Genomic DNA, 23,720 nt, shown 5'->3' on the forward strand with positions numbered 1-23,720 from the left:
CTATTGAATGTCATTAATCCTGCCTGCCTCTGAGAGAAGCAGACAGAGCTTTAGGCTAGTGGATATGTGGCTGCTGCTTTGTCAGAGAACATACTGCTGCTTGCATAAGACACTGCAGTTGACTTTCTGGTGGGGTGCTGAATGAAGAGAATGAGGAGACACCCACACCCACACCTGCATACACGCCTCCGTCTGGACATGTTTCAGACCACACTGATACCCAAAGCAACTACAATGGTAGCCCGACCCTCTTTGCTCTCCAGCTCCTATGTTCTTAACAAGCAACTGACCTACTGGCAGCCTAGCCTCTTAACACAGCCTGGCTCCTACCAATCTAAGCTCAATCGACACTTAAGAACCACTACCCAGTTCTTCCCTGAAACAAACATACATCTGGAAAGCACAGGGCATCTTGCTAGCCGGACCTCACCTTCTATTATTATTATTATTATTATTATTATTAGCAGCAGCAGCAGCAGCATTTTTACCACCTTGAAAAAAAACACATTTATTTCAATTACATGTATGTGTATCTCTACATGTATGTCTGTGTGTGCAGGCACATAAGTAAACTCAGATAAAACTGTCAACTCAGGTTCCTTGGAGCTGGAGTTACAGGTGACTGAAAGATGCCTGACACGGATGCTAAAAGTCAGACTAGAACCTTCTACAAAAGCATCATACACTCTGAACTGATGAGCCGTCCTGTCACTGAGGGATAGATACCATCTTAGTGTAACAGCCATTCACGCCCAGTTGATAGAAATCCTATCTGAGGCAGCAGAGGGCAGGGTGTGTGGTGGCAGTGCACACCTGTAGTCCCCGCACTCTGTGTCACACTGGGCTGGCAGGGAGAGTGTCTCTGCTCTTACAGAGACAGGGTTCAGTTGTCAGCGCCCACAAGGTTCCATCTCCTACTAGGGTCAGGATCTCTGAGTCCGAGGCTAGCCTGGTCTACAGAGAGAGTTGCAGGAAGAGAGAAGGTTCAAAGCCTCAGTGGACACCTGAAATGGAGAGTGGGACCTACATAAACCAGGTGTTTCCCTAAATATCCACATGAAGGATAAAATGCAACTCAAATAAAATACATTTAGAGACTAATAATCACTAATAGAATAGTATAACAATATACCGTAAGAGAGTTGCATGTCATCTATGACTTGTTTCTTTCTGGAATTTTTCATATAATTAAAAAAGTCATACTTTATGTATAGCAATACAATTTAGATGTTACAAGCCACCAAAATAGAATGATTTAATTTTAAAGACATATTTATTTTTTCGAGTATGAGTGTTTTACTGGACTGGAGACCAGAAGAGGACGTTGGATTTGCTGGAACTGCACCGTGTGGGCGCTGAGAACTTAGCCCCATCCTCTCCCAGAACAGAGATGCTCTCCCAGTCCAGTGTGACACAGTCTTAAGCAGAAGAAAGAGTGAGAAGCTCAGGTTATAGCTATCTTCCACCCTTCACAAATCTGATAAAACTTAAGTTCCACCTCCCACAGGGAGAGTGGCTGTTCTGAGTCCTAGTGCTGCAGTGCGACAGAGCTCCTGAGGAAGCCCAACTTCCACAATCACTGTCTCAAAAAGGTAAAAACAGGAAGTGTTTCTGGACGCTAGACAGATGTCTCAGTGGTTAAGAGCATTAGCTGGTCTTCCAGGAGACTTGGGTTCAATCCCCAGCAACTACATGGCAGCTCAACTGTGTCCAAAATCAGACACTCAGCCGGGCAGTGGTGGCTCACGCCTTTAATCCCAGCACTTGGGAGGCAGAGGCAGGTGGATTTCTGAGTTCAAGGCCAGCCTGGTCTACAGAGTGAGTTCCAGGACAGCCAGGACTACACAGAGAAACCCTGTCTCGAAAAACCAACCAAACAAACAAACAAAATCAGACACTCTTACACAGACATACATGCAGGCAAAACATCAATGCACATATGGTGAAAATCAATAGAAGGTATTTTAACAAGACTTTCATTTAATCCCAGCACTCAAGAGGTAGAGGCAGGTGGATCTCTGTAAGTCTGAGGCCAGCCTGATCTAGAGGGAGTTCAAAGGTGGTCAGGACTATGAAGAGAAATCCTATGTCAAATTTAAAAAAAGGTGGGGGCAAGGGTGGTACTCAGAGCCAGGCTTGGTGGTCCACTTGGCAGGCAGAGAGGCAGGTGTACGGCTGTGAGTTCTAGGACAGCCAGGGCTACACAGTGAGATCCTATCGAGGGTAGGGCTCCGCACGGCTTCCAGCTCATTATGTAGCCAAGGAGGGCTGGGACTAGAGTGAACTTCTAGTTCTGGTAATTCACAGGTAACTCACAGTAGAAAGAGGGGGTGGGGGGGGCTGGAGGGAGAACATGCAACTGTAATCACGTTTCACCAAAGATACAGTTTTAATATTCTACAAATGATGATGGCCTTCAGAGCTCCACAACAGGTTAGGCTATCTCTAAAGCATGCTGGGAAACACCTGGAGGGCAGGAGCTCCTCATCCCGGCCATGTGGACTGACTTTTACTCACCTCTAACAGACCCTCTTTTAGGTTTCAGATGGACACGGTGATGAACAACAGAGTGGGCAGAGGGAACGTATGGCTAACCACGGTGTAAAGTGGCACAGTGCACAGGGGACAAGATCCCCAGCTACACAGATCTCAGCCTACTGAGAAGCTGGATTCTGCCTGACCCACCATGAACAAGTAAGTTAACTGGAAGAGGAGCTAAAATGGACATTTTCACACATTCCTCACGTCAGTCAGAGTTGGTAAATTCAACCAAAATACTAGCTATCTTATTAGGATCTTTAAAAATGGCCATTAAAATTATTTTCCTTTGGGTTGGAGAGATGGTTCAGCCATTAAGAGCACTGGCTGCTCTTCCAGAGGTTCTGAATTAAAGTCCCAGCAACCACATGGTGGCTCACAATCATCTGTAATAGGATCTGATGCCCTCTTCTGGTGTGTCTGAAGACAGCTACAGTGTGCTTATACATAAAATAAATAAATCTTTAAAAAGAACTATTTTCCTTTAATGCCTGATAACCAGCACCATTACCTAAACATCTTACTGCCTTGGTTTGAGGTTAAAATAACATAGATATTGTTCCTTTTTATTGTTGTTGTGTGTGTGTGTCTACACCGTGTGCAAGAAGGTTCTTGCAGAGGCCTGGTAAAGGCACTGACACATGATATGGGTACTAGGAAAAAACTTTTGGTCCTAGGCAAGAGCAGCAACTCCTCCTCAGGGCTCAGCCATTCAGCCATGTCTCCTGCCTCCTGGTCTCCACTGAGACACGCGTGTCAGTGAGGACACTCAGTACAGGCCTCGAGCTGTTACTGAGGTGAAAGATCCCGAGAGGAAGCTGGGAAGAAGCAGTAATGAGACAATGGAAACTCTCAACTATTCTACAGCTTCACTCTGTAGTCATGGAGAGGCAATCACAGCAGGGTAGCTGCTAATTAAACCTTGGTGTCCATTTTGTACCAAGCTAGGCAGATCAAATCTGGGATTAAATGGCATTTTTTTTTTATGGAAAGCATAGAAAACTGTGTATTTTGAAACTACTAGAAACATTACTGCAAACACTAGCCACATGACTCAGTCTTAGAGCTGTGACAGCAGTGAGTGGAGAAGCACTGAGACGGACGAGGAGTCTGTCACCCACCGAACAGATGCCACTCAGGGAAACATCCACCTCATCACCACAGAGGCAGCCAGGGAGAGCAGCATGAGTTCTTGCTTGTTTTCAGCCAATGAGCTAGGATCTAAAGATGGGGATCTGGTAACAAAGTGGGGATCCTTCATGAACCTACCAGCTTTCAGATATCCCCATCAGTGTCTTCTTTCTAGGCAAGTGTCCTGTGGCCCTGGGCTGTGCCTCCTAGGCTTTGGCTATGATGTGTCCTGTTCTTCATTTTGGCACCTTTGTCAGAACAGGTCTTCTTATAGGTCTAGTCCTACCACATGTCCTCCTATCCACAAAAGCAGAGAGCACTGGACAAGCAGGATGTTTGGGCCCCACTAATCTACAGAGGGCTAGCTGAGCAACTCAGCATGCCAGCCATAAAGATGCACATCGGGAGACAGACGGACTGTGCAAGGACAGGGCGAGGACTCCACTGCTTAAAAACAACAGAGGCTTCTGGGAAACGGTTTGTTCCTACTATTTAAGAAAAGTAACTGTTGATTTGAACAACAGAGCCCAAGATGAAACTGGCACCTCCCTTCCCGCAGCTGAGCCAGAACCTGCCGAGGACTGTGTCCAGTGCTTTCTGTACTTCTGTAGCTTTGCAAAGAGGGTCCAGGATCCAAGGCAAGGTCCAAATGCTTTTCATTCCCTCCCTCATTTATGTTATGTCCCTTTGGTGTTTCGCCCGCATGTATGTCTGTGTGAGAATCCCCTAGAACTGGAATTACAGACAGTTGTAAACTGCCATGTGGGTGTTGGGAATTGATCCCCGTCCTCTAAAAGAAGCACCCAAGTGTCTTAACCCATAAGCCATCTCTCCAGCCTCCTTTTGTTTGTTTTTCAAGACAGGGTTTCTCTGTGTAGCCCTGGCTGCCTGGAACTTAAGAGATCCACCTGCCTCTGCCTCCCAAAGGCATGCATCACCACAACCCAGCTTCAAACTCTTAAAAACCAACCAATCAAACAAAACCCACCACCACCAACATAATATCTATCTATCTATCTATCTATCTATCTATCTATCTATCTATCTATCTATCTGATTGTTTTGCCCATGGAGGATTCTTTGAAACTGGAGTGACAGATGGTTGTGAGCTGCCATGTGGATGCTAGAAAAAGAAGTGGGGACCTCCACCAAGAGAAGTGTTCTGAACTTCTGAGCCATCTCTCCAGCCCCTAGGGTCAGACGCTTGTTACCAGCTCCATCGTAAACTATGGAATGGACATTTTCACTTGTCAAATGGGCACAGTACCAGCCCTCTGCCTGAAGCCCTCTTCTCTGAAACCATGGAAGCTTTACATGAGACACAAAGCATCAGATACCATGAGATTTAAAATAGTTATAAGCCCTACAGTGGTTTCCTCACTGGCAGTGCTATTTCAGATACATGGCTCAGACTGTTCAGAGGCTCATTACAGCCCCTGACCCTTCCTGATTAGCAGTGAGAAAGGATCATGCCATAAGAAGAAAAACACATTTCTGCATAATTGCCTAAGTTCAATGTGCTCCTCTTATTCTACCCGACAAATCGCCCCTTGCTTATTACTTTCTATAATTTAATATATATAAGTGCTTTACTGGCAAGCCTCTCAAAAGAATAAATAATACTTAATGACTGCCTACAGTTTAATTAACTCATGATTGAACTTCTCATGGACTGCTATAAACATTAAATTATACCCTTTCTCAAAGCTGCTATGCATAGAAATCTTGTCTCAAGCCTTAATTCTCCTGCCTCTATGATTCTCAAATTTCAGCAACTGTGCATTGGACACAGAGGTGAGAGGACCAGCCTTAATGCCTGGTTATAAAGTATGTTATTTTACAGAGCAAGGACGAGGTCTTAATTTAAATAAGATTGAAAATGTGCACCGTGTCAGAACACCTCATTTATATTACCGCAGTCATTAGACATCTCTGGGTCTCTGGCTTCCTGATTAGCATAAACTCGAGCATTACCACAAGGTTTCCAGTTCCTGCTCTGGCTTCTCATAGGAGCTGCCATTTCTGCTTGTGTGATGTTGCAAATAAATTTTCTTTTTGGCATGGCTCAGCTGTCAGGCACCCCTGTTCTATAATGAACCCATGAATTACATCCCCCTGTTCTGACATCTCTGGTCTCACACATCAAAATATTGTTCTTCAATTGTAATTTATAACTTAATTTAAATGTTCCTCTTCCCGTGACCTTTCTAGATCAAATGGCAGTGTGCCTGGCAGTCTCTCCCATACCAGAGCACCTTTTACAATTACAGTCATTAGAGTGACTGCAGGAAAAGCCTCAGTCAGACTGCTTTCAAGCCAAATGTTTAATAAATGTAGTCTACTAAGAACAATGTAAGATTAGAGTCTTCTGCTATCCAAAATATGCTATATACACAGCAAGAAACAACCAAAAGAACGTATGAAGGGGAAAAGCAGGATTTGGATCTTATAATTCTTTGTATACTTTTAAAAATTATTTAAAAATTCTTCCCGTGTAGGTGTTCTGTGTATGAGTGCACACATGGAGGTCAGAGGACAACTTGCAGTGGGCAATGCTCTCTGCCTACTGAGTAGGTTCCTGGGACCATGTTCGGCTTGGGAGGTTCGACAGCAGTCAATGTACCTGCTGAGCTATCCCATCCGCCTGCTTCATGGACTAGTAACAGTTTTTGTTTTTTTTTTTTAAAAAGGCCTTGTAAAAATGTTTTCCTTTCCATAACTATAATTAACAGATTCATTTGTAACTCCAACATTAGAACCGAGCACCGAGTGCAAACTATGATTTATATGAGAGATATATAATATAGACATAAATATATATATTTATGTATTATTTTATATATATTGTTTAATACATAAAAGACATGTCAAAAAGCTACAGTAGAAAATAAAAGCCTAGCATTTGCCAAAAGGTGTGGTGATACACAACTGCAAGCCTAGCATTTCAAAGGCAGGGTCAAGTAGATCTCTGTGAGTGTAAGTAAGGCTAGCCAGGGCTACACAGTAAGACCCTGTCTTTAAACAAACAAACAAATAACCCTGGTACGCCTTTAATTCCAGTGCTCAGGAGGCACAAGCAGGCAGATTTCTGTGAGTTTGAGGGCAGCCTAGTCTATAGAGTGAATTCCAGGACACCAAGGGCTACACAGAGAAACCCTGTCTTAGAAGAACAATGGTAACAATAACAACAAACCCCCCACAAAAAAACTACCAGTACAGAATTTATTTTGTTTCTTTGGTCACTGGTCCATCAAGTATTGCTACTTAGGTATCACTGCAGCTAATTTTGTCTAAATATACTAATAGGAGCAAAGAAACAATGGCAAAAACACAGAATTTAACTGCTTAGAAAAGGCTTGGAGGAACGATGCTGTTAATTCTTAAAAGAAAACCGAATCCTTGGACACCTCTCCTGCTGTTGTTTTGGAGTAAACCCCGGGCCCTGTGCACACTAAGCCAGTGCTCTGTAGCTGCTACACAGGAATCCCCCGCCCAATCACTTTCTAGATAACAACAAGGCCCCAGAGGTATGCGAACCCAGAGTCACACAGGAGAGTGGTAGGACACTGCATCTCATTACAAACATTACTCAGTGGCCACTGCCTTGCTGTGATATGAAGCAACAGCTGGGGGTTAACACAATCACAACCAGGAAGAGATCAATGCTGCAGTCCCAGGCCTACAGTGCTCAATCTGGAGCCTCTGTAGGCAGACATTGCAGTGCTCAAGAGGGCACAGGAGCTTCACTTGCAGTGATACAGCAAGCAGAGCCTTCCTTTTTCTGGACCTGGGTCTTGGAGCTAGGGGTGGGTAAGGTGAAGCATGGAATCAGCAGAGAAAAGACCCACCAGAACCAGGAAACAAAATCAACACCAGCCTAAGAATGTGAAGCAACTCTAGAATTGGCTTTGAGAATCTGATTAGTGCGGCGAGACCAATCCTGCCTGTCCTTAATGAACAGCAACAAGCAAACAACACAGCTTTGGGAGGAGGTAAAGATAAGCAGCAGTCTATCCAAGCAACAACCCCATGGTCGGTACTCACTCCCAACTCCTTCCCAAACATTACTGTGTCTAGAAATGAGCAGATTACCATCTCTTGCTAAAGGGACTCTGAGGATGTCCTAGACTCACAGAGAGAAGAGGCTGAGCCAGCAAGAAGAATCTAAAAGGAAGCATTGAAGGCCAACATTTCAACAGAGGCTATGCAAGCCACTTTGAAAAGTCACAGTGCGGCTGGAGAGAAGGCTCAGCAGTTAAGAGCACTGATTGTTCTTGCAGAGATCCTGAGTTCGATTCCCAGCAACACATGGTGGCTCACAATCATCTGTAATGGGGTTTGATTCTCCCTTCTGGTGTGTCTGAAGACAGCAACAGTGTACTCATGTAAATAGAATAAATAAATCTTTTTTAAAATTTAAAAAAGAAAGAAAGAAAGAAGGAAGGAAGGAAGGAAGGAAGGAAGGAAGGAAGGAAGGAAGGAAGGAAGGAAGGAAGAAAGGAAGAAAGAAAAGTCACAGTGAAGTACCTCTACAAGTTTTGGCTGAGTTGAACTATCTGCCCATTTGGAGAAAAGTCTGGGGCCAAGAAACTAGTGAGGATTTATGTTGAAGACTCAGAACCATAGAGGTCCCTGGCTCAGGACTGATTTAAACTCTGGGCTTCCCAGAAATCCCCTGGCTCTGAGACACAGGAGAATCATCTCACTTAAACCTTCTTCTTTTCCCAGCTGCATAAAGGAAGAGTGAACCTATTTTAGAAGACTGCTACACAAATATCTCATTCTCCTTGATTCTAAAAGCTATTCAATTAAGGACATCTGACTAGAAAAGAGGGAGTGGGGCAGCTCCCAGGAAGCATTATGGGAATGAAGAGCTTCCTGGGATAAAACCCTTGAAGTAGCCACTGCAATTCTTTCCCTCACCTGGAGCACAGGGAAGTAGGCTGCCTTTGTCTCCAGTCTGCTGACAGTGGATATACACAGCACAGGCCTCTGAACTTCTGAGCAGGCTGTCATTTACACACTTCTCATACATACACATGTATATATATACATATGTATCTTTTCTTAAAAACATTAGAAACAAAGTCTTTCTTCCTTCTTTCCTGTATGAGTTCAACCACAGAACAACAGCCGGTAGCTCCTTAGGGGACAAGGGCTCTTGAAAACCCAGTGACTGATTGCTGAGAATTCAAGGCTTAGGACACAGGATGGGTTCAAGAGGCCATGAAGGCTCCAGACTATGTACCAGAGGGACCTTCCTGCATGATTTGCCAAGAGAGAAGGGTCCACATTCATCAGAAGCACGAAGGTTTCCAAACAAGTGGAGTGCTCTGGACCACTGGTAGCTGTTAGAACACACATGCATTCTCACAGCTCTGAAAACAAGCCGAAAAAGGAACTCCAAACCTGGGCAAAAAGGTACAGGGTAACAGGAAGACCACAGCCGTACCTACCTGGTGTAGGACAGGGAAAACCACTGACAACTGCTAATCTGCTCCAGAAAAAGGTCTGCCTGTGTCAGACACACACTGTCGTGAAGAACTGTTATGTTAGTAAGGAGACACATCTGCAGAATTTGCTTTAAATTTCACAGCAGTCAATGCTGAACAGCTGCTGACAATTCACAGCAGCCCTACCTGCAGTGGCTGACTACAAGCAATTTTAATGCTGTGTAAGTAATTATACTTAATGTTCTGTACATAGCAATAGAATTATGGAACAACAACAAACAACAAACAAACCAAGTGCTCACACAATAACATATAAAAGTCTCGGAATTGGGAAAACTGGATGGCTGCTCTTCAGTCTGCACACTTGACCAGGCCTGAGCTGAAGAAGCTGCCCTAGGGTAGGAAGGAAGACGAAAGCCTCTGTGTGAGCAGTGCTCTCCCTAGAAATGCAGCTGTCTCACAGTACCTGGATTAGCAACCAGCAAGTCACTGATTCCACCCGGCACACAAGCCTCTGCCTGGTTAGAACAGTAGCAGCTCTCAGTGTCTGGGAGGCAGAAGTAGAAAAGTAGAAGTTGGTGGCCAACGGGAACTACACAGTCATTTATCTTCCTGAAATGTTTGGTTAACTGGATCTACATCCCAAGAACACCGAGTCATGAGCATGCAGGGTAACAAACAGGGCAGAGGGAGACATTAGCAGTCTTCTACAAAACAGCCAAGTGAGGGGAGACAACAGAGATCCTCCCAGAGAGGATGGCAGCCTAGCCAGTGTACCACAGGCTGGGAGGTCAGCTGCGCTAGGCTGAAGGAGGGACTGCTGAGCAGGAAACAGAGCAGAGGAGGAAGCTACAGTGACCAGAGTCGCAGACTCAGGGTCCTTCCTTAGCAGAGCCTGATGGAAGAGGGAAGGGTGTGGTTTGTGGGCCTCAACCTTGTAATCCTCCCACCTCAGGAAGTCTCAGCTAAGATAGAGCTAAGATAGAGGTGGGACACTATGACTGATCCATCAGATACTCTAGGAATGCTCTAAGAGTCCAGCCTCTATTCTACCTACCCCAAGCTTAAATGATTATAAATAAGAGACAGGTGTGTTTACTGATTTTTAGATGATACCACATTTTAAAGAGTAATGAAGATTGAATTTGATCATCCATAAACACAACCTTTTGCCTAGCATGTGAGCAGTGGGGCAGTGGTGGCACACACCTTTAACCTCAGCACTCAGGAGGCAGAGGCAGGCAGATTTCTGAGTTTGAGGCCAGCCTGGTTTACAGAGTGAGTTCCAGGACAGCCAGGGCTACACAGAGAAACCCTGTTTTGAAAAATAAAACAAAGCAAGCAAACAAAAAAGAAATCAATGAGTCAAAAAAATGATATCAACAATTAAGGTCAGATGGTCGACCAACAATTAATACCTAATAAAATGAAAATAAGAACAATAAACTTAAAAGTTCCGTGTAACACTTAGCTGATGGCATGGCTCACAGGGTGCCTGACAGGCTGAGTCTGATCCCCAGGATTTATATAGAAGGAGAGATTCGACTTCTGCAAGTTGATTTACGACTTCCACTGGTGCATAAGGGCACTTGTACACACATGTGCACACACACATGCACACACATACAAGTCTTTACAAAAAAAAAAAACTTTTAAATTTCAGTGTAAATGTTCTGGGCAGGACAGAGCAGCAGAAGTGTTAACAAAGTTGAATACACAAAAAGAAAACAAAGCAAAGAATAAAATCACAAATCAAAAGAATGTGTTGAAAACAGATTCACGAGGGAGGCTCTGGGGGTAGCCCTGGGAGCTGAGCAGAGCTGTTTTAGGGAAGGTGCTCTGTGAAGACATTTATTATGTACGAATGACATAATAATTCTATAACATGGAAGACACTTGAAGACAGCATCCTCAGTGAAAGAAACTAGTTCAAACTGACCATTATGGACACAAATCGACCTGAAGTGATCTCAACAGACAAATGCACAGTGACAGAAAGTAGTGAGTGGTTGTCCAGGACTGAAGGAGCTGGAGGACACAGAGAGTGACAGTTAATGGAGCCAGGGCTCCTTTATTGGGTGATAAAAATGCTCTACTGTTGATAGTGGCAATAGCTGCCTGAATCTTAAATATAGCAAAAAAGACGAAAACTGCACATCTTTTTGTTTTTTTTTTCAAGACAGGGTGTCTCTATATAGCCCTGGCTGTCCTTGAACTTAGAGATCCTTCTGTCTCTTGAATGCTGGGATTAAGGTATGTGCCACCACCATCTGGTTCAAACTGGACATCTTAAATGAAGGAATTATACAGAATTTGAATTGTATCTTAATAACTTTAAAAAAAAAAGGTTTATTTATTTCATGTATGAGTTCACTGTTGCTCTCTTCAGACACACCAGAAGAGGACATCAGATCCCATGATAGATGGTTGTGAGCCACCATGTGGTTGCTGGGAATTGAACTCAGGACCTCTGGAAGAGCAATCAGTGCTCTTAACCACTGAGCCATCTCTCTAGCCCTCTTAGTAACTTATTATATAAAAAAGACAGAAGGAAATGACAGCAGCAGAGTCTGGCATAGTGACGCATGCCTATACTCCAAGCACCTGGACAGTAGAGGCAGGAGGATCAGGAGGCAGTCAAGGTCATTCCGAGGCTATATTTGAATATCCATCCAGGCTAGCCTGGCTACAGGAGACCCTGTCCCAACTTACCTACTGCAGTGGTTTTAACATGAATCTGCCTGGATACTGTCATGCCTCCCACCATGACAAGAATGGACCAAACCTCTGAAGCTGTATGCCACAACCAGTTAAATGTTTTCCTTTATAAGAGTTGCCACGGTCGGGGCTAGAGAGATGGCTCAGCAGTTAAGAGCACTGTCTTCTCTGTCAGAGAGATCCTGAGTTCAATTCCCAGCAACCACATGCAAGGCTTATAACCATCTATCTGTATTGGGATCTGATGCCCTCTTTTTGGCTTGCAGGTATACATGCATATAGAAAACTCATATACATAAAATAAATAAATTTTAAAATCAACAGCATCAGAGAGTTTCCACGGTCATGGTGTCTCTTTCCAGCAACAGAATACAAATCCCCCCGACCTCCTACAGCCCTGCAGAGCCCTGGGTAAAACACACGTGCCTGGGGCTCCTGTGGGAAAATAGAGCTGGGCCCAGACTGTGGGAGCCGCGTAGGGAGCCAGACCAACCGCAGCCTAACGAGAGTCCCCTGTGACAGAGATTAAAATCCACAAGGCAAACGTGTCACCACTAGTACTAGTGGTGACTTGGAGCCTCCCACCCACCCCAGAGAAACCAGTCCAACAAAGTAAAGCTATCGTCTGTCTAAAGAGGAATAAAATATTAAAAAATTGAAAGCTAAAATTTACCTTTATTTAAATGAGACCAAGAGTAAAAGGATACAATTTATGCTAAAAATTTATGCGTCTTTATGTGGAACTTTACAATAAGTTCGACTACAAAGGTAGCTATGTTAATAAACATCTTTCTTCCTATTTATTCCTGTTTGTTTTAAGTTTTACTGATTGGGTCTCACTCCAATCTGGCCTCAAAAGTCTTCATTCAGACTGCTGTAATCCCAGGCATGTGCACCGCCATGCCTGACCACAATAGTAAATTTCTATCCACTTCATTTTTAAAACTAAAGCTCACAATGTTTCCAACTGGTCAAAGCACAACCTATGAAAGAGGCTGACATGCATGCCCTGCTGTCCTGACGCCAGCTGAGGTCTTGGTTATACCACAGACCCTGTCTATAAGTCTGTCCACACCTTCTTCAAAGGAGTGATGGGCGTACACCCCTGCACACACTGGTACCTTGTTGCAGCATAAAGACTTGTCAGGATTGATCTATATGAGCTACTGTCCTGAAGGTTATTTGCTTTCCATAATAAACTGATGCATACCAACTTTTTCTATTACCCTTTTCAACAATAAATCACTCCCCCACCTCAAAATCCTACTTTAACCCAAGTTAGCAAAGAGTAGCCACTTAATGTTGCTTTGTGAGGGTAGGGCAGTACTACTAGTGTATGTCCATGAAATCACAGAAAGAAGGAGCTGTTCACACACTGTCACAAAAGGGCCTCCTGTGGTACCTTATTTGGGACTAGAAATAGCCACACCCACTGAGGTGGTTTGCATATGCTTGGCACAGGGAGTGGCACTATTTTGAGGTATGGCCTTGTTGGAGTAAATATGACCTGGTTGGAGTAGGTGTGGCCTTGTTGGAGTAGGGCTTAGACTTTAAGACCCTCATCCTAGCTGCCTGGAAGCCAGTATTCTGCTAGCAGCCTTCTGATGAACATGTAGAACTCTCAGCATCTCCTGTACCATACCTGCCTGGATGCTGCCATGTTCCTACCTTGAACCTGTAAGCCAGCCCCAATAAATGTTGTCCTTATAAGAGTTGCCTTGGTCAAGATGTCTGTTCACAACAGTAAAACCCTGAGATACCTCCTAAATACTCACAAGCACTGCAAAGCTAATACAGGCTGGAAGATGCCAATACCATACACGTAAGATGAAAGAATAGAAAATCTCTAAGGAAAATTCTATAGCTGTATTTTTAAGACTACAAAGGGACAAATGAGGAGAGGGGGTCTCATGGTTAGCTCATCTGTGGATTCTATCAAACCAACTTCATAATGCAAAGTTCTACCCGATCAGCTCCGATATAGCCTGGAGCTGGATTTGTTGATCCAACTATACAATGAACACTTAGCCTTTCTCTATCACCTACTGGGAAGCAGGGTAGGGCTCAGAAAACAAGATGACTAATATCCGATAGTTAACAAATTGTTGTTAACTATCTAACTAACTCAGTGATCAGAGATGACAATCATTCAGCTAATGGGAGTTTTTGATCTTTTGTTGGAGCTGTGGGTATGCATGAATAAACAAGCACACAGACACACTCTCGTGACTATGTCAAAAGCTTCATCCACAGCTTCATCTAACAGCTGGCCATACGTCAGGGAATAAAGATGTCTAGGTGGAGGTGTAATCTCTGCTGCATATTTATAAAATTTTACTTATATCAAGTATAAAACAAAACAGATGCTGAGTGCTGGAGAAAAGGTCAACATAAAAATGGCAACAAATTACTCAGAAGAGAAGTTTATTTTATTAAAGGAAGACAACTGAACCTCATAGTTCAATTTAGTAAAAGTAATGCAGCACAGTAGATGATCTCTTTTGTAAATGGGCAGCAGCAGAGACGGCTGAATCAAACCCATCAGGATAAGAAAGCACTTCCACGCTTTATGCATCAAATGTTGCATATCTACACACAAACTAACACTACCTAGGTCATACAGAAACACTTCTATAGGTATCAGTAGCTTAGCGACCCTGAATTCACAGAGGTCACAGTTCAAAGTCATTATAAGCAGCACCATAGTGACTTACACCTATAACCCAGCCTTTGGGGGACTAAGAGGCTAGCTAGCACAGGCAACCTAGCAAACTGCAAGCCAGATGGGGATATGCAGTGGTACTCTGCCTTAAGAATGCACAAAACAAATCAACCAACCAACAAATAAAAAGACTGAGTTCCACAGATTCTGTCAGAGCAGAGAGCAAGACAACAGCAAGACACAAAATGACAAGTGGGCTACTTCAAACAGAGGCAAGATCTAAATCAGAAGCTAGAGAAAGATGGAGACAGCAGAGATGAGCAAGCTGGAGAGCCTGGGTGAACGTCAGACACAGGAGAGGAGAGACAAAGGCTAACTGGTACAAAGGGCTCGCCCTCGAAGGTCAAGAGCAAGTGCATGCAAACACTATGAAGGTCAACGCGCCCCAAACACAACCTCAAACCCACTGCACAGTGAGCAGGTCTGGTGAGGTGCTAACGATAGCAATAAAAATGTTAAAATGGTGGCTATCATTCAGACCTTCCGTACAGTACCAAAGACTATGTACTTGTCAGTTAGGACGACAAATCTTCAGGTCACCAGGCTCCGTGGCACGCGCCTTTACCCTTTAAAGCCATTTCTCTCTCTCTCTCTCTCTCTCTCTCTCTCTCTCTCTCTCTCTCTCTCTCTCCCTCCCTCCCTCCCTCCCTCCCTCCACACACACACACACACACACACACACACACACACACACAGTAGAGTGAAAAACATATGAGGCATTTTATCCAATATAAATCACATGCCAAACCAGGAAACAAACTGTAAACGACTGAAATTTTGGAGCAAGAGGGATAGCTTGCTGGATAAGAGCATGTATTGCTTACAGAGGACCTGAGTACAATTCTTAGCACTCACATCATGTGACTCAAAACCACTCTGACGTCCACCTTCAGAGGACCCCAGTCCTCTGGCCTCTTAGGATAACTGCACTCACATGTACACACCTACACACAGACATATACACTATGCACATAATTTAAAATAATGAAAAGAAATCTTAAAGAAGTAAGACTGAAATCTTACCAATTACTCTTTGACTGGCACAAAATTAAATATCACTAACATTCCAAAAAATGAAATTTAGAAAAATGAGCCAAGTGGTGGTGGAGCTTTCCCTTAACCCCAGCACTCAGGAGGCAGAGACGGCAGAGACGGCAGAGATGGCAGAGACAGCAGAGACTGGGGGTGGGGGAATCTGTGAGTTCAAGGACAGCCAAAGCTGAGAAACCCTGTTTTGAACACGCAGCCCCCAAAGAAAAGTACAAAAAAAAAAAAAAAAAGGTTTAAAATCATTTTGGAAAAGCAAGATAATGAAAGCAAAAACAGAAACAGAGAAAGAAATCTGTGATGAAAGCGGTTATCTGTCAGCCAATTTGTGGAAGGTGGAAATAACACCGAACCGAATGTCCAGGTCGAAGGAAATAAGTTTAGTGGAGAGTAAAAACAGAACCAAAACCTACTGTTCAAAAGACCAAGTTTGACAAATCTCTACTTACAATGAGTGATCCAGAGAAAATCAAGGTCTTAGAAAAGACCAAAAGGCTGACAATTAGAAAGTCTACAGACATTAAATTTAAATTCAATAAACTAGCGAAAAAACAAGACATGTTTAAAAACACAGACTTACATATCAGGTCTAGAAACATACAAATTTGTCTTTTACCTTGTCTACAGCAATTATCTATGCTTTCCTACACACCCAGTTACAGACAGGGAGAGGTTGGTTAACGCACTTCCCAAGCAGTTTTCTGCTGCTCCTTCTTTCCAACCAGAGATGTATAGATGTGCAGATCACACCGGCCCTGGCTATGGGAGCCTTAGTGAGTGACCCCCAACTATTCATCTCTTTGGATTGTAAGCTGCAAGCGACGACGGGGAGTGATGCACTTCACTCTGAGATCTTTAGAAGCAATGCCTGCCAACTCCAGTGTCCGAGTGGTGAGTGCAAAGCTCCAGCACTGCATCTCGGCACTGTACACAGCAGCAGGGGCACCCATCCGCCCATGGCTTGTGGGGCGAGTCTTCAAGTATCTGTGGATGCCCAGCACTCAGGAAGTAGAGGCAAAGGCAGGAGATCTCTGAGTTCAAGGCTAGTCTGCGCTACAGAAGAAGTTCCAGGACAGACAGGGTTACAGGGAGAAACTTTGTGTGCTGGTTTGAATAGGAATTGCCCACATAGACTCCTGTGTTTAAATGCCCAGAGGCAGTGGCACTATTAGGAGGTGTGGCCTAACTGGAATAGGTGTAGCCTGATTGTTTTACTTCTGAGGTGGGCTTTGAGGCCTCTAAGCTCAAGCTACACTCAGGGTGACACACAGGCGCCTGTTGCCCGCAGATCAAGATACAGACCTCTTAGCTCCTCCTCCAGCACCATGTCTGCCTCAGGCTGCCATGCTCCCCACCCCATTCCCCACAAAGCAGAAAACTACCAGAACTACCAGTAACCCAGACTCCGGAGAATCCTGAGAGCTGGGAGTGAGACCTCAAACATTCCAAGAAGGGACATTAATCACATTTCTAGCTTCACAATTCAAACTTCAAATCACAAGTACAGTCGTGAAAGCAGAATTACTTCATAAGTCTTTAAAAAAAAACAAAACAGCAATAAAATGGTCCTATCAAAGGCTTTCTTTCTTGACAGTATACACATTTTGAGTTAACAGACATTCACAGCTGTCTGCAGCAGCATCCGATCTGAGCCTCAGCTTTGCACAAGTAGAGTCTCAAAAGGCTTTTCAGGCCCTGTCATATATTCAGGGTAAAGAGTTTTCCTTTATATATAAATTAACAGTAAATTAATGATGAAGTATACAGGTACATACGATTCTTTATTACCGGTGTGTTTGTATGCCTACGTGCCCTGGACACACATGAAAGTCGAAGGTGACTGCTGGACCTAACTCACTCCATTTTAGAACAGGCAGACATGTTGGGCCTTAAGCTTCAATTTCCCAGAAGGACAGCCCAAGCTTCTCAGAAAAACCAAGAAAAAGGGCAGCCAATCAGCAACTTGACATCTGACCAGGGCTGACAACAGATATAAAAAAGTCCCTTTCTCCCTTGAAGTAGGAACAAATGTACAAATACCCCATATCATAAGCTCAACCAATCTTGAAGAAGGTGCCCAACCACAACTAGAAAACCCCAACTGGCTTAAGGAGGCCTGCGACCTTCCCTCAATGTCACCATTTTGCTTGGATGGTTTACTCCCCCCCACACCCCCACTCCCAGTCACATGCTGGCTGTTTCTGCAGAATAAACATTGTCTTTGCATACTATTCAAGTCTGGGGTCTTCTTCCATCAATTCTCAGGCCCTTACATATTAACTTAAAAACTGAACTAAGGAAGACACAAGTACTCCTAGAGGATGGAGAAGATTCTTATGGTAGATACAAGGAAGAAAGCAGGCAGAGGGAGGGAGTGGTCCAGGCTGACCATGGCCTGGCTAAGCCGGACCATGAGAGGAGAGGGAGAAAACATGAGAGGACCACCAAAGAGGCATTCTGGGCCAAGAGAAAGGCATGGCCATGAGAAATGGCTGAATTTTACAGGGGTTGGGCTGGGGGAAGCAGAACCCCAATGCCTGGGAAAGAGAGGGTTAGGGGAGGGAGCAGGGTGAGATGAGCTGGGAGGATCCACAGGGACTGAGTCCTGCTGTTTAAAAAAAAAAAAAGCAGATGCTGGCCTGCTTTAAGTGAAACAACTATTTAAGAATTATTTATTTTATGTATAGAGGTACAGTTATAGCTGAGGGCATCAGACTCCATTACAGATGGTTGTGAGCCACCATGTGGGTGCTGGGAACTGAACTCAGGACCTCTAGAAGAGCGGCCAGTGCTCTTAACCTCTGAGCTATCTTTCCAGCCCCCAGCATCCGCTCTGATATGCTAACAGGCACCTCAGCCAGGCACCTTCCAGGGCTTCTCAGACCTAACAACTGCGCACTGTCTGCTGTGAGTGCTGAGAGTTAAACTCAAGACCTCACTCACACTTCTCTACCAAGCTGCCCAATACATCACTTTAGACAAGCGGAAAAGATTAAATGCATGAGTGCTGTACTCAAATCTTACACACATAACCTTACATTAGGACTTGACCTCTCTACACTTAGTTTCTTGTGCTTAAAAAAAAAAAAAACACCAAACAGGTGAATGACCCGCTATGGATAGTGTACAATGTCTGCTCAGGGAAGACAGCTCAGCAGCTAAGGGAACTTGCCGCCAAGCCAATAGGCTGAGGTTTCTGTTGTTGTTAGTGGTGGTGGTGGTGTGATTTTGTTTTTTAGAAACAAGGTTTCTCTGTGTAGCCAGGCTGTCTGTAGACCAGGCTGGCCTCAAACTTGAGATCCGCCTGCCTCTGCTTGCTTAGTGCAGGATTAAGGAGAGCGCCACCAACGAGCCAATCATCATGGTGGAAGAAATGACACTTGTAGGATGTTCTCTGACCTCCACAACTGCAAAAGGAGCATGCTGTTCCTTCCTCACAAAAATATACGTACGTTTGTTTGTTTGTTTGTTTGTTTTTGTGACAAGGTTTCTCTGTGTAGCCACAGCTGTCCTGGGACTTGGTTTGCAGATCAGGTTGGCCTCTAACTCAGAGATCTGCCTGCCTCTGCCTCCACCTCCCAGTGTTGCTGTCTGCCACTACACCTGGCTTGTTCTACGTTTTTCAGGTAGTAGCAGAATAATCCCCTTCAGTGGGTACTGTGAGGATGACCTAAGATCATCTGTGTGCCCAGGACCCGAATGAACAAGGCTTTAGTGAAGACATCCGTTACTACTGAAGCTTCTCACAGTCCCAGGGGTCAGAGAGATAAGAGACAGACCTGGAGTTACAATGTCCTTCCCTATAATCTCAGAGACCAGTGGCTAAGGCAACAATACTTTTTTTTGTTTTTTTCTTACGTGCATGTGTGTATGTGTGCGTGTGCAAACCCAAGTGTATGAATGCACACAGATATCATGTCAGATCAGATGAGGGCTTTGGCTCCTCCTGGAACAAAAGTTGCAGGCATCTAATGAGAAGCCATGCCAGTGCTGGGAACTAAGCAGAGCTTCTCTGCAAAAGCATCAGTGCCCTGAAGTGCTGAGGCACCTCAGCAACCCCAAAATTCTGTTAATTTTTAATTTATGTCTATTTATGTAATAAGTTGTGTATATGAGGATGTGTCAGGGGGAGGAAGTTACAAAAGGGATTTTCAAAGTCAGCTCCTGTGTAAGCACAGCAAGGACTCTGAACTGCAGAGCCAGCATCATTTCTGTATCCTAGCAACAGCATAGTACCTTATAGCTTTGCCACACCTTGCTGCACGCTGCTCTTGTGCTAAGGTGACACCCAGAGACTTACTGTGTTCAGTGCATTGAGAGTGGTATCATCCCGAGATGCTGCGACACAGCCGTCCTCTGTGGAGCCTCCATCACACATCCCTGCAAATGCTGCCATGCTCCTTTGGGGAAAAGGATGGAGTTTCCTTGATCAGCACACATCAATATTCAAATACACAATGATTTTTAATCCTTAGTTTGCATGTACATTTTCTGGAAGATTCTATTAATACATGCACATTATGTCAGTCTTCGTGGCCAAGAGTCTAACCCTTCCTCCCTAGGGACAGAAGTATGACTCGCAACGGGTCCGTGTTACTTCTACTTCTCCTGTTTTGTGCATACTTAGGTTTCCAATCTGAGCACATGAAAAATCTATTTCTCACAGTACACCACTGACTGTGAGATTTTTAAAGTACCCATATGTACTATTACCAGGCATTAATTTAAAACTTTCAAGTCTCGCCGGGCGGTGGTGGCGCACGCCTTTAATCCCAGCACTTGGGAGGCAGAGGCAGGCGGATTTCTGAGTTCGAGGCCAGCCTGGTCTACAGAGTGAGTTCCAGGACAGCCAGGGCTATACAGAGAAACCCTGTCTCGAAAAACAAAAAAAAAAAAACAAAAAAAAAAAAAAAAAAAAACACTTTCAAGTCTCTGGAAAACAGACCAACTGCCTTTCAGTGAACTAACAGTGAAGAGACAGAATGGGCCACAGCCGCCTACCTCACTTACACTGCCTCATCTCTGTACCTGTGCAGCACTGAGGACTGCACACAGCCAAGATGCAACATCGGCCCCAAGCTATGTACTTCAGGTTTTGCTACTGCACACTGGTGAGGCTGCGGGGAGTACCCCAAATCACTACAAAGGTAGGCTCTGCCTGTCCCTACTACAGGAAGGGACTGACATTTCTGTTCTCCTCTTTGTCACTTGCATGTTTGCAAGTTCTATAGGATAATCACAAATAAATGTTCCCATGTAGGAAAGTCACATAAATGTCAAGCTGGGGTCAAACACTAATGAAGAGGCACAGCACGGAGAACAGGAACTCAGCAAGGGAACTGTAAAGTGAGGTGAACAACTCTCTCAACTGCAGTGAGGGGTGCTGATAATCACATGTATAGCTGAAGAGGTTCCTTCTGAGGAGTTCTAAGTCTGATGTGTGGCAAATATCAAGAAGAGGAAAACTGGTAAGCTATTTTTGTCAGGTAAGAAGGATCACTAGGGCAGAAAGCAATGTGCAGAGTGAGAAAAGGCCCTATTGCTAAGACAGAGGGAAGGAAAAGATTTTTACAGATACCCATCAGTCTGGGTGTCCTAATTCAGAAAGCACTGGGGCTAATTTCCCATTACCTTGCTGCCCTCAAGTACATGAGGAGGTCACAGTCGCTGACTCCAGGCGTCCAGACAAGTTCCTCATGCTGAGTCACAGTATCACCATCTGGAGAAGGAAATGGTTGCAAATCTGGAAGTTTGGCCTGTAAGACAGGGATGAAGAAGTCACCATCAAGAGAGGGTACTGGAAAGAGTTATCACAGAGGCATCTTCTGGACCTGGTACACCTCCCCAGCCTTTTTTCTTGAGCAGCAGAAAGGCAAGAGTAAATGTGAATTGTGGAAGTCACATCAAGGCTCCACTAGAGGAGTAATGAGCGGCTGCAAAGCTGACAGGCTTATGATCTAAAGGGGAAAGAATCCGACACACAAGTGGAACAAACAAACCCCAAAGTATCACCCAGTGACAGTTCTGAAGAAGAACAAGACACAGATCTCCAAAACTCACTCACAAGTCAGACTCATGGTGACTCACAGGCCTGCACCTCAGGATAGTGTGTTATGGTTAAGAGAAAAACGGAGAGCTACTGAAATTAACACTAAACGGTCTAATCAAGTGAAGTGGAAGAGACAGCACAGCTGGGGAGAGAGCTGCTTACCAAGAAGCCGGAGGACGCCCTCTGGAAGGAAAGGACGGTCTGACTTGCTCTGACTTCGCAAAGTCAACTGAATAGTACACATAAATGAACTGAACAGTACCCATAAGAACAACACGTCAGATGTAACACAAATATCCCAAATAAGAACAGAAGTGATGGCACCAGCATCTAAGTAATCAGGACCCTGACCTTCACTCTGCTAAGGCAGAGCAGGTAAGCAGGCAGGGACAATGGCTGCCATAACCACCAGAGACCAGGAAAGGTGGACACCTGCTAGTTACCCAACATTTTTATTTCAGCAAATGATAAGTTTGGGCATGTTGGTTTGGTATTTTACACTATCCTGGAGTTGAAGAGCTCTCTCTCGCTCAAACAGAGCTCAGGACAGTTAACATGAAAAAAAAGCAGACCAGGTTAGAAGCAAACTCTGGTAATGCAAAGAGACACATATCTAATTTGAAACAGTCTAACAGACACTTGAAACAAAACTCCACATCCCAATCTCCACTAGGCAGGCAGCTTATCAGTCAGCCATGTGCATGTAGAGGAAAGAGAACACGGTAAAGCGAAGACAGGGGCAGGACTGCCCCAGCCAGGGGGAGACCCTTGTGTCTCAGGAACTCTGTCTCCCTCATTCCCAATCTGGAAATTTTCACTTTTAATGATGGCTTCTGTTTCTGAACGTGGGATATTCAAGTTTTAAGACAGTTCTGGGTTTGTTCTTCAGTGCTGCTTTAAAAACATCCAGACTCTTGTCCAGTGGTGCCACCCTACAGCATGATCAATGACATAGGTAAATATGGAATATGACTGAAATTTCATCCAAAATGTGCCTGGGGCATTGTTTCTGATGGTGGACAAGCTATATGTCTGCTCTGCAGCCGCCTGCCAACTCTGATATACCTAAACTCCTATAAAACTCTCATTTCCCCCAAACTCTTGGTTGGTTGGCTGGCTGGCTGACTGGTGTGGAGGCGGGGTCTTGCTTCAGCCTGCCACATGCTGATATTACAGGAGTAAGGTACCACCCTAAGCAAAGTAGTGCTCTTTCAAGGTTTAGCATTCCCTTTCATAGCCACCCACCCACAAAGGGCAGTGCTGGTCCTAAATAAAGGACTCTGGCTGAGCAAACAGGGCTGTTATGGGTAAACAAGCTAAAGCTTCCAGGTTACTAGAATCACCTTAATCCCCTTTAACTTAACCTTTCACCCCAGCTCAGCTACCTCTGTTAAGGCATCTTGAATTCTGGATCAATCCAGACAGCCGGTACCAGTTCAGATTTCCACTCTGTCTATAAAACCTGTTGGCTTTTCCACCACTTAGCTTTTCTCTCTGCACCCCACGCCCATATAGCCTTGGCAGCTTGATCCCCAATAAGTCTTTCTTTCTGCCTACAGAGTGGTCTAACTCTGTAGTTTCTCTGTTCCATCACTTACAGGTGTCACAATTAATTCTACTTAGTACATAGTGAAAGCTAGGTTAAGATGAGAACAGGATGGGTATCCATATGGAAAGTCATAGGTACTGGGCTTTGCATAGGCAGGCCAGGTCCTGTATCAATATAATAATGGTTCTTTATTAAATTAATTAAAAAGTACTATAGTTGGGGAACAGGACCAACCCTGGGGAGAGTGGGACTAGAAATATGACCGGATGGTACAAAGGAAAAAAAATGGAAATTTTAACGATAAGAAACAAGCTCCAAACCAGGAGTGAAGGCTGGCAGGAGCCGCCGCCGCCGCTCCTCATCTATCACAATGACAGGGTGGGAGACACGCTCTACCACACACAGGGAGGGAGACACGCTCTACCACACACAGGGTGGGAGACACGCTCTATCACAATGACAGGGAGGGAGACACGCTCTATCACACACAGGGTGGGAGACACGCTCTATCAC

At 44.5% G+C, this 23,720-nt stretch overlaps 1 protein-coding gene across 4 annotated transcripts in view; it reads right to left on the reverse strand.

Moving 5' to 3' along the window:
• Rere (arginine-glutamic acid dipeptide repeats) overlaps positions 1-23,720 on the reverse strand; it is a 214,443-nt gene that overhangs the window by 87,219 nt on the left and 103,504 nt on the right. For all 4 annotated transcript variants that reach the window (XM_028757843.1, XM_028757840.1, XM_028757842.1 and 1 more), the window contains exons 8-9: positions 21,241-21,365; positions 19,910-20,009 (exon numbers count right to left, since the gene is read on the reverse strand). In XM_028757843.1, coding sequence (XP_028613676.1) covers positions 19,910-20,009; positions 21,241-21,365 — 225 coding nt within the window. The remainder of the gene's footprint in view (positions 1-19,909; positions 20,010-21,240; positions 21,366-23,720) is intronic.

The sequence above is a fragment of the Grammomys surdaster genome, unplaced genomic scaffold (assembly GCF_004785775.1).
Source record: "Grammomys surdaster isolate TR1022 unplaced genomic scaffold, NIH_TR_1.0 126185, whole genome shotgun sequence".
Classification (NCBI taxonomy): Eukaryota; Metazoa; Chordata; class Mammalia; order Rodentia; family Muridae; genus Grammomys; species Grammomys surdaster.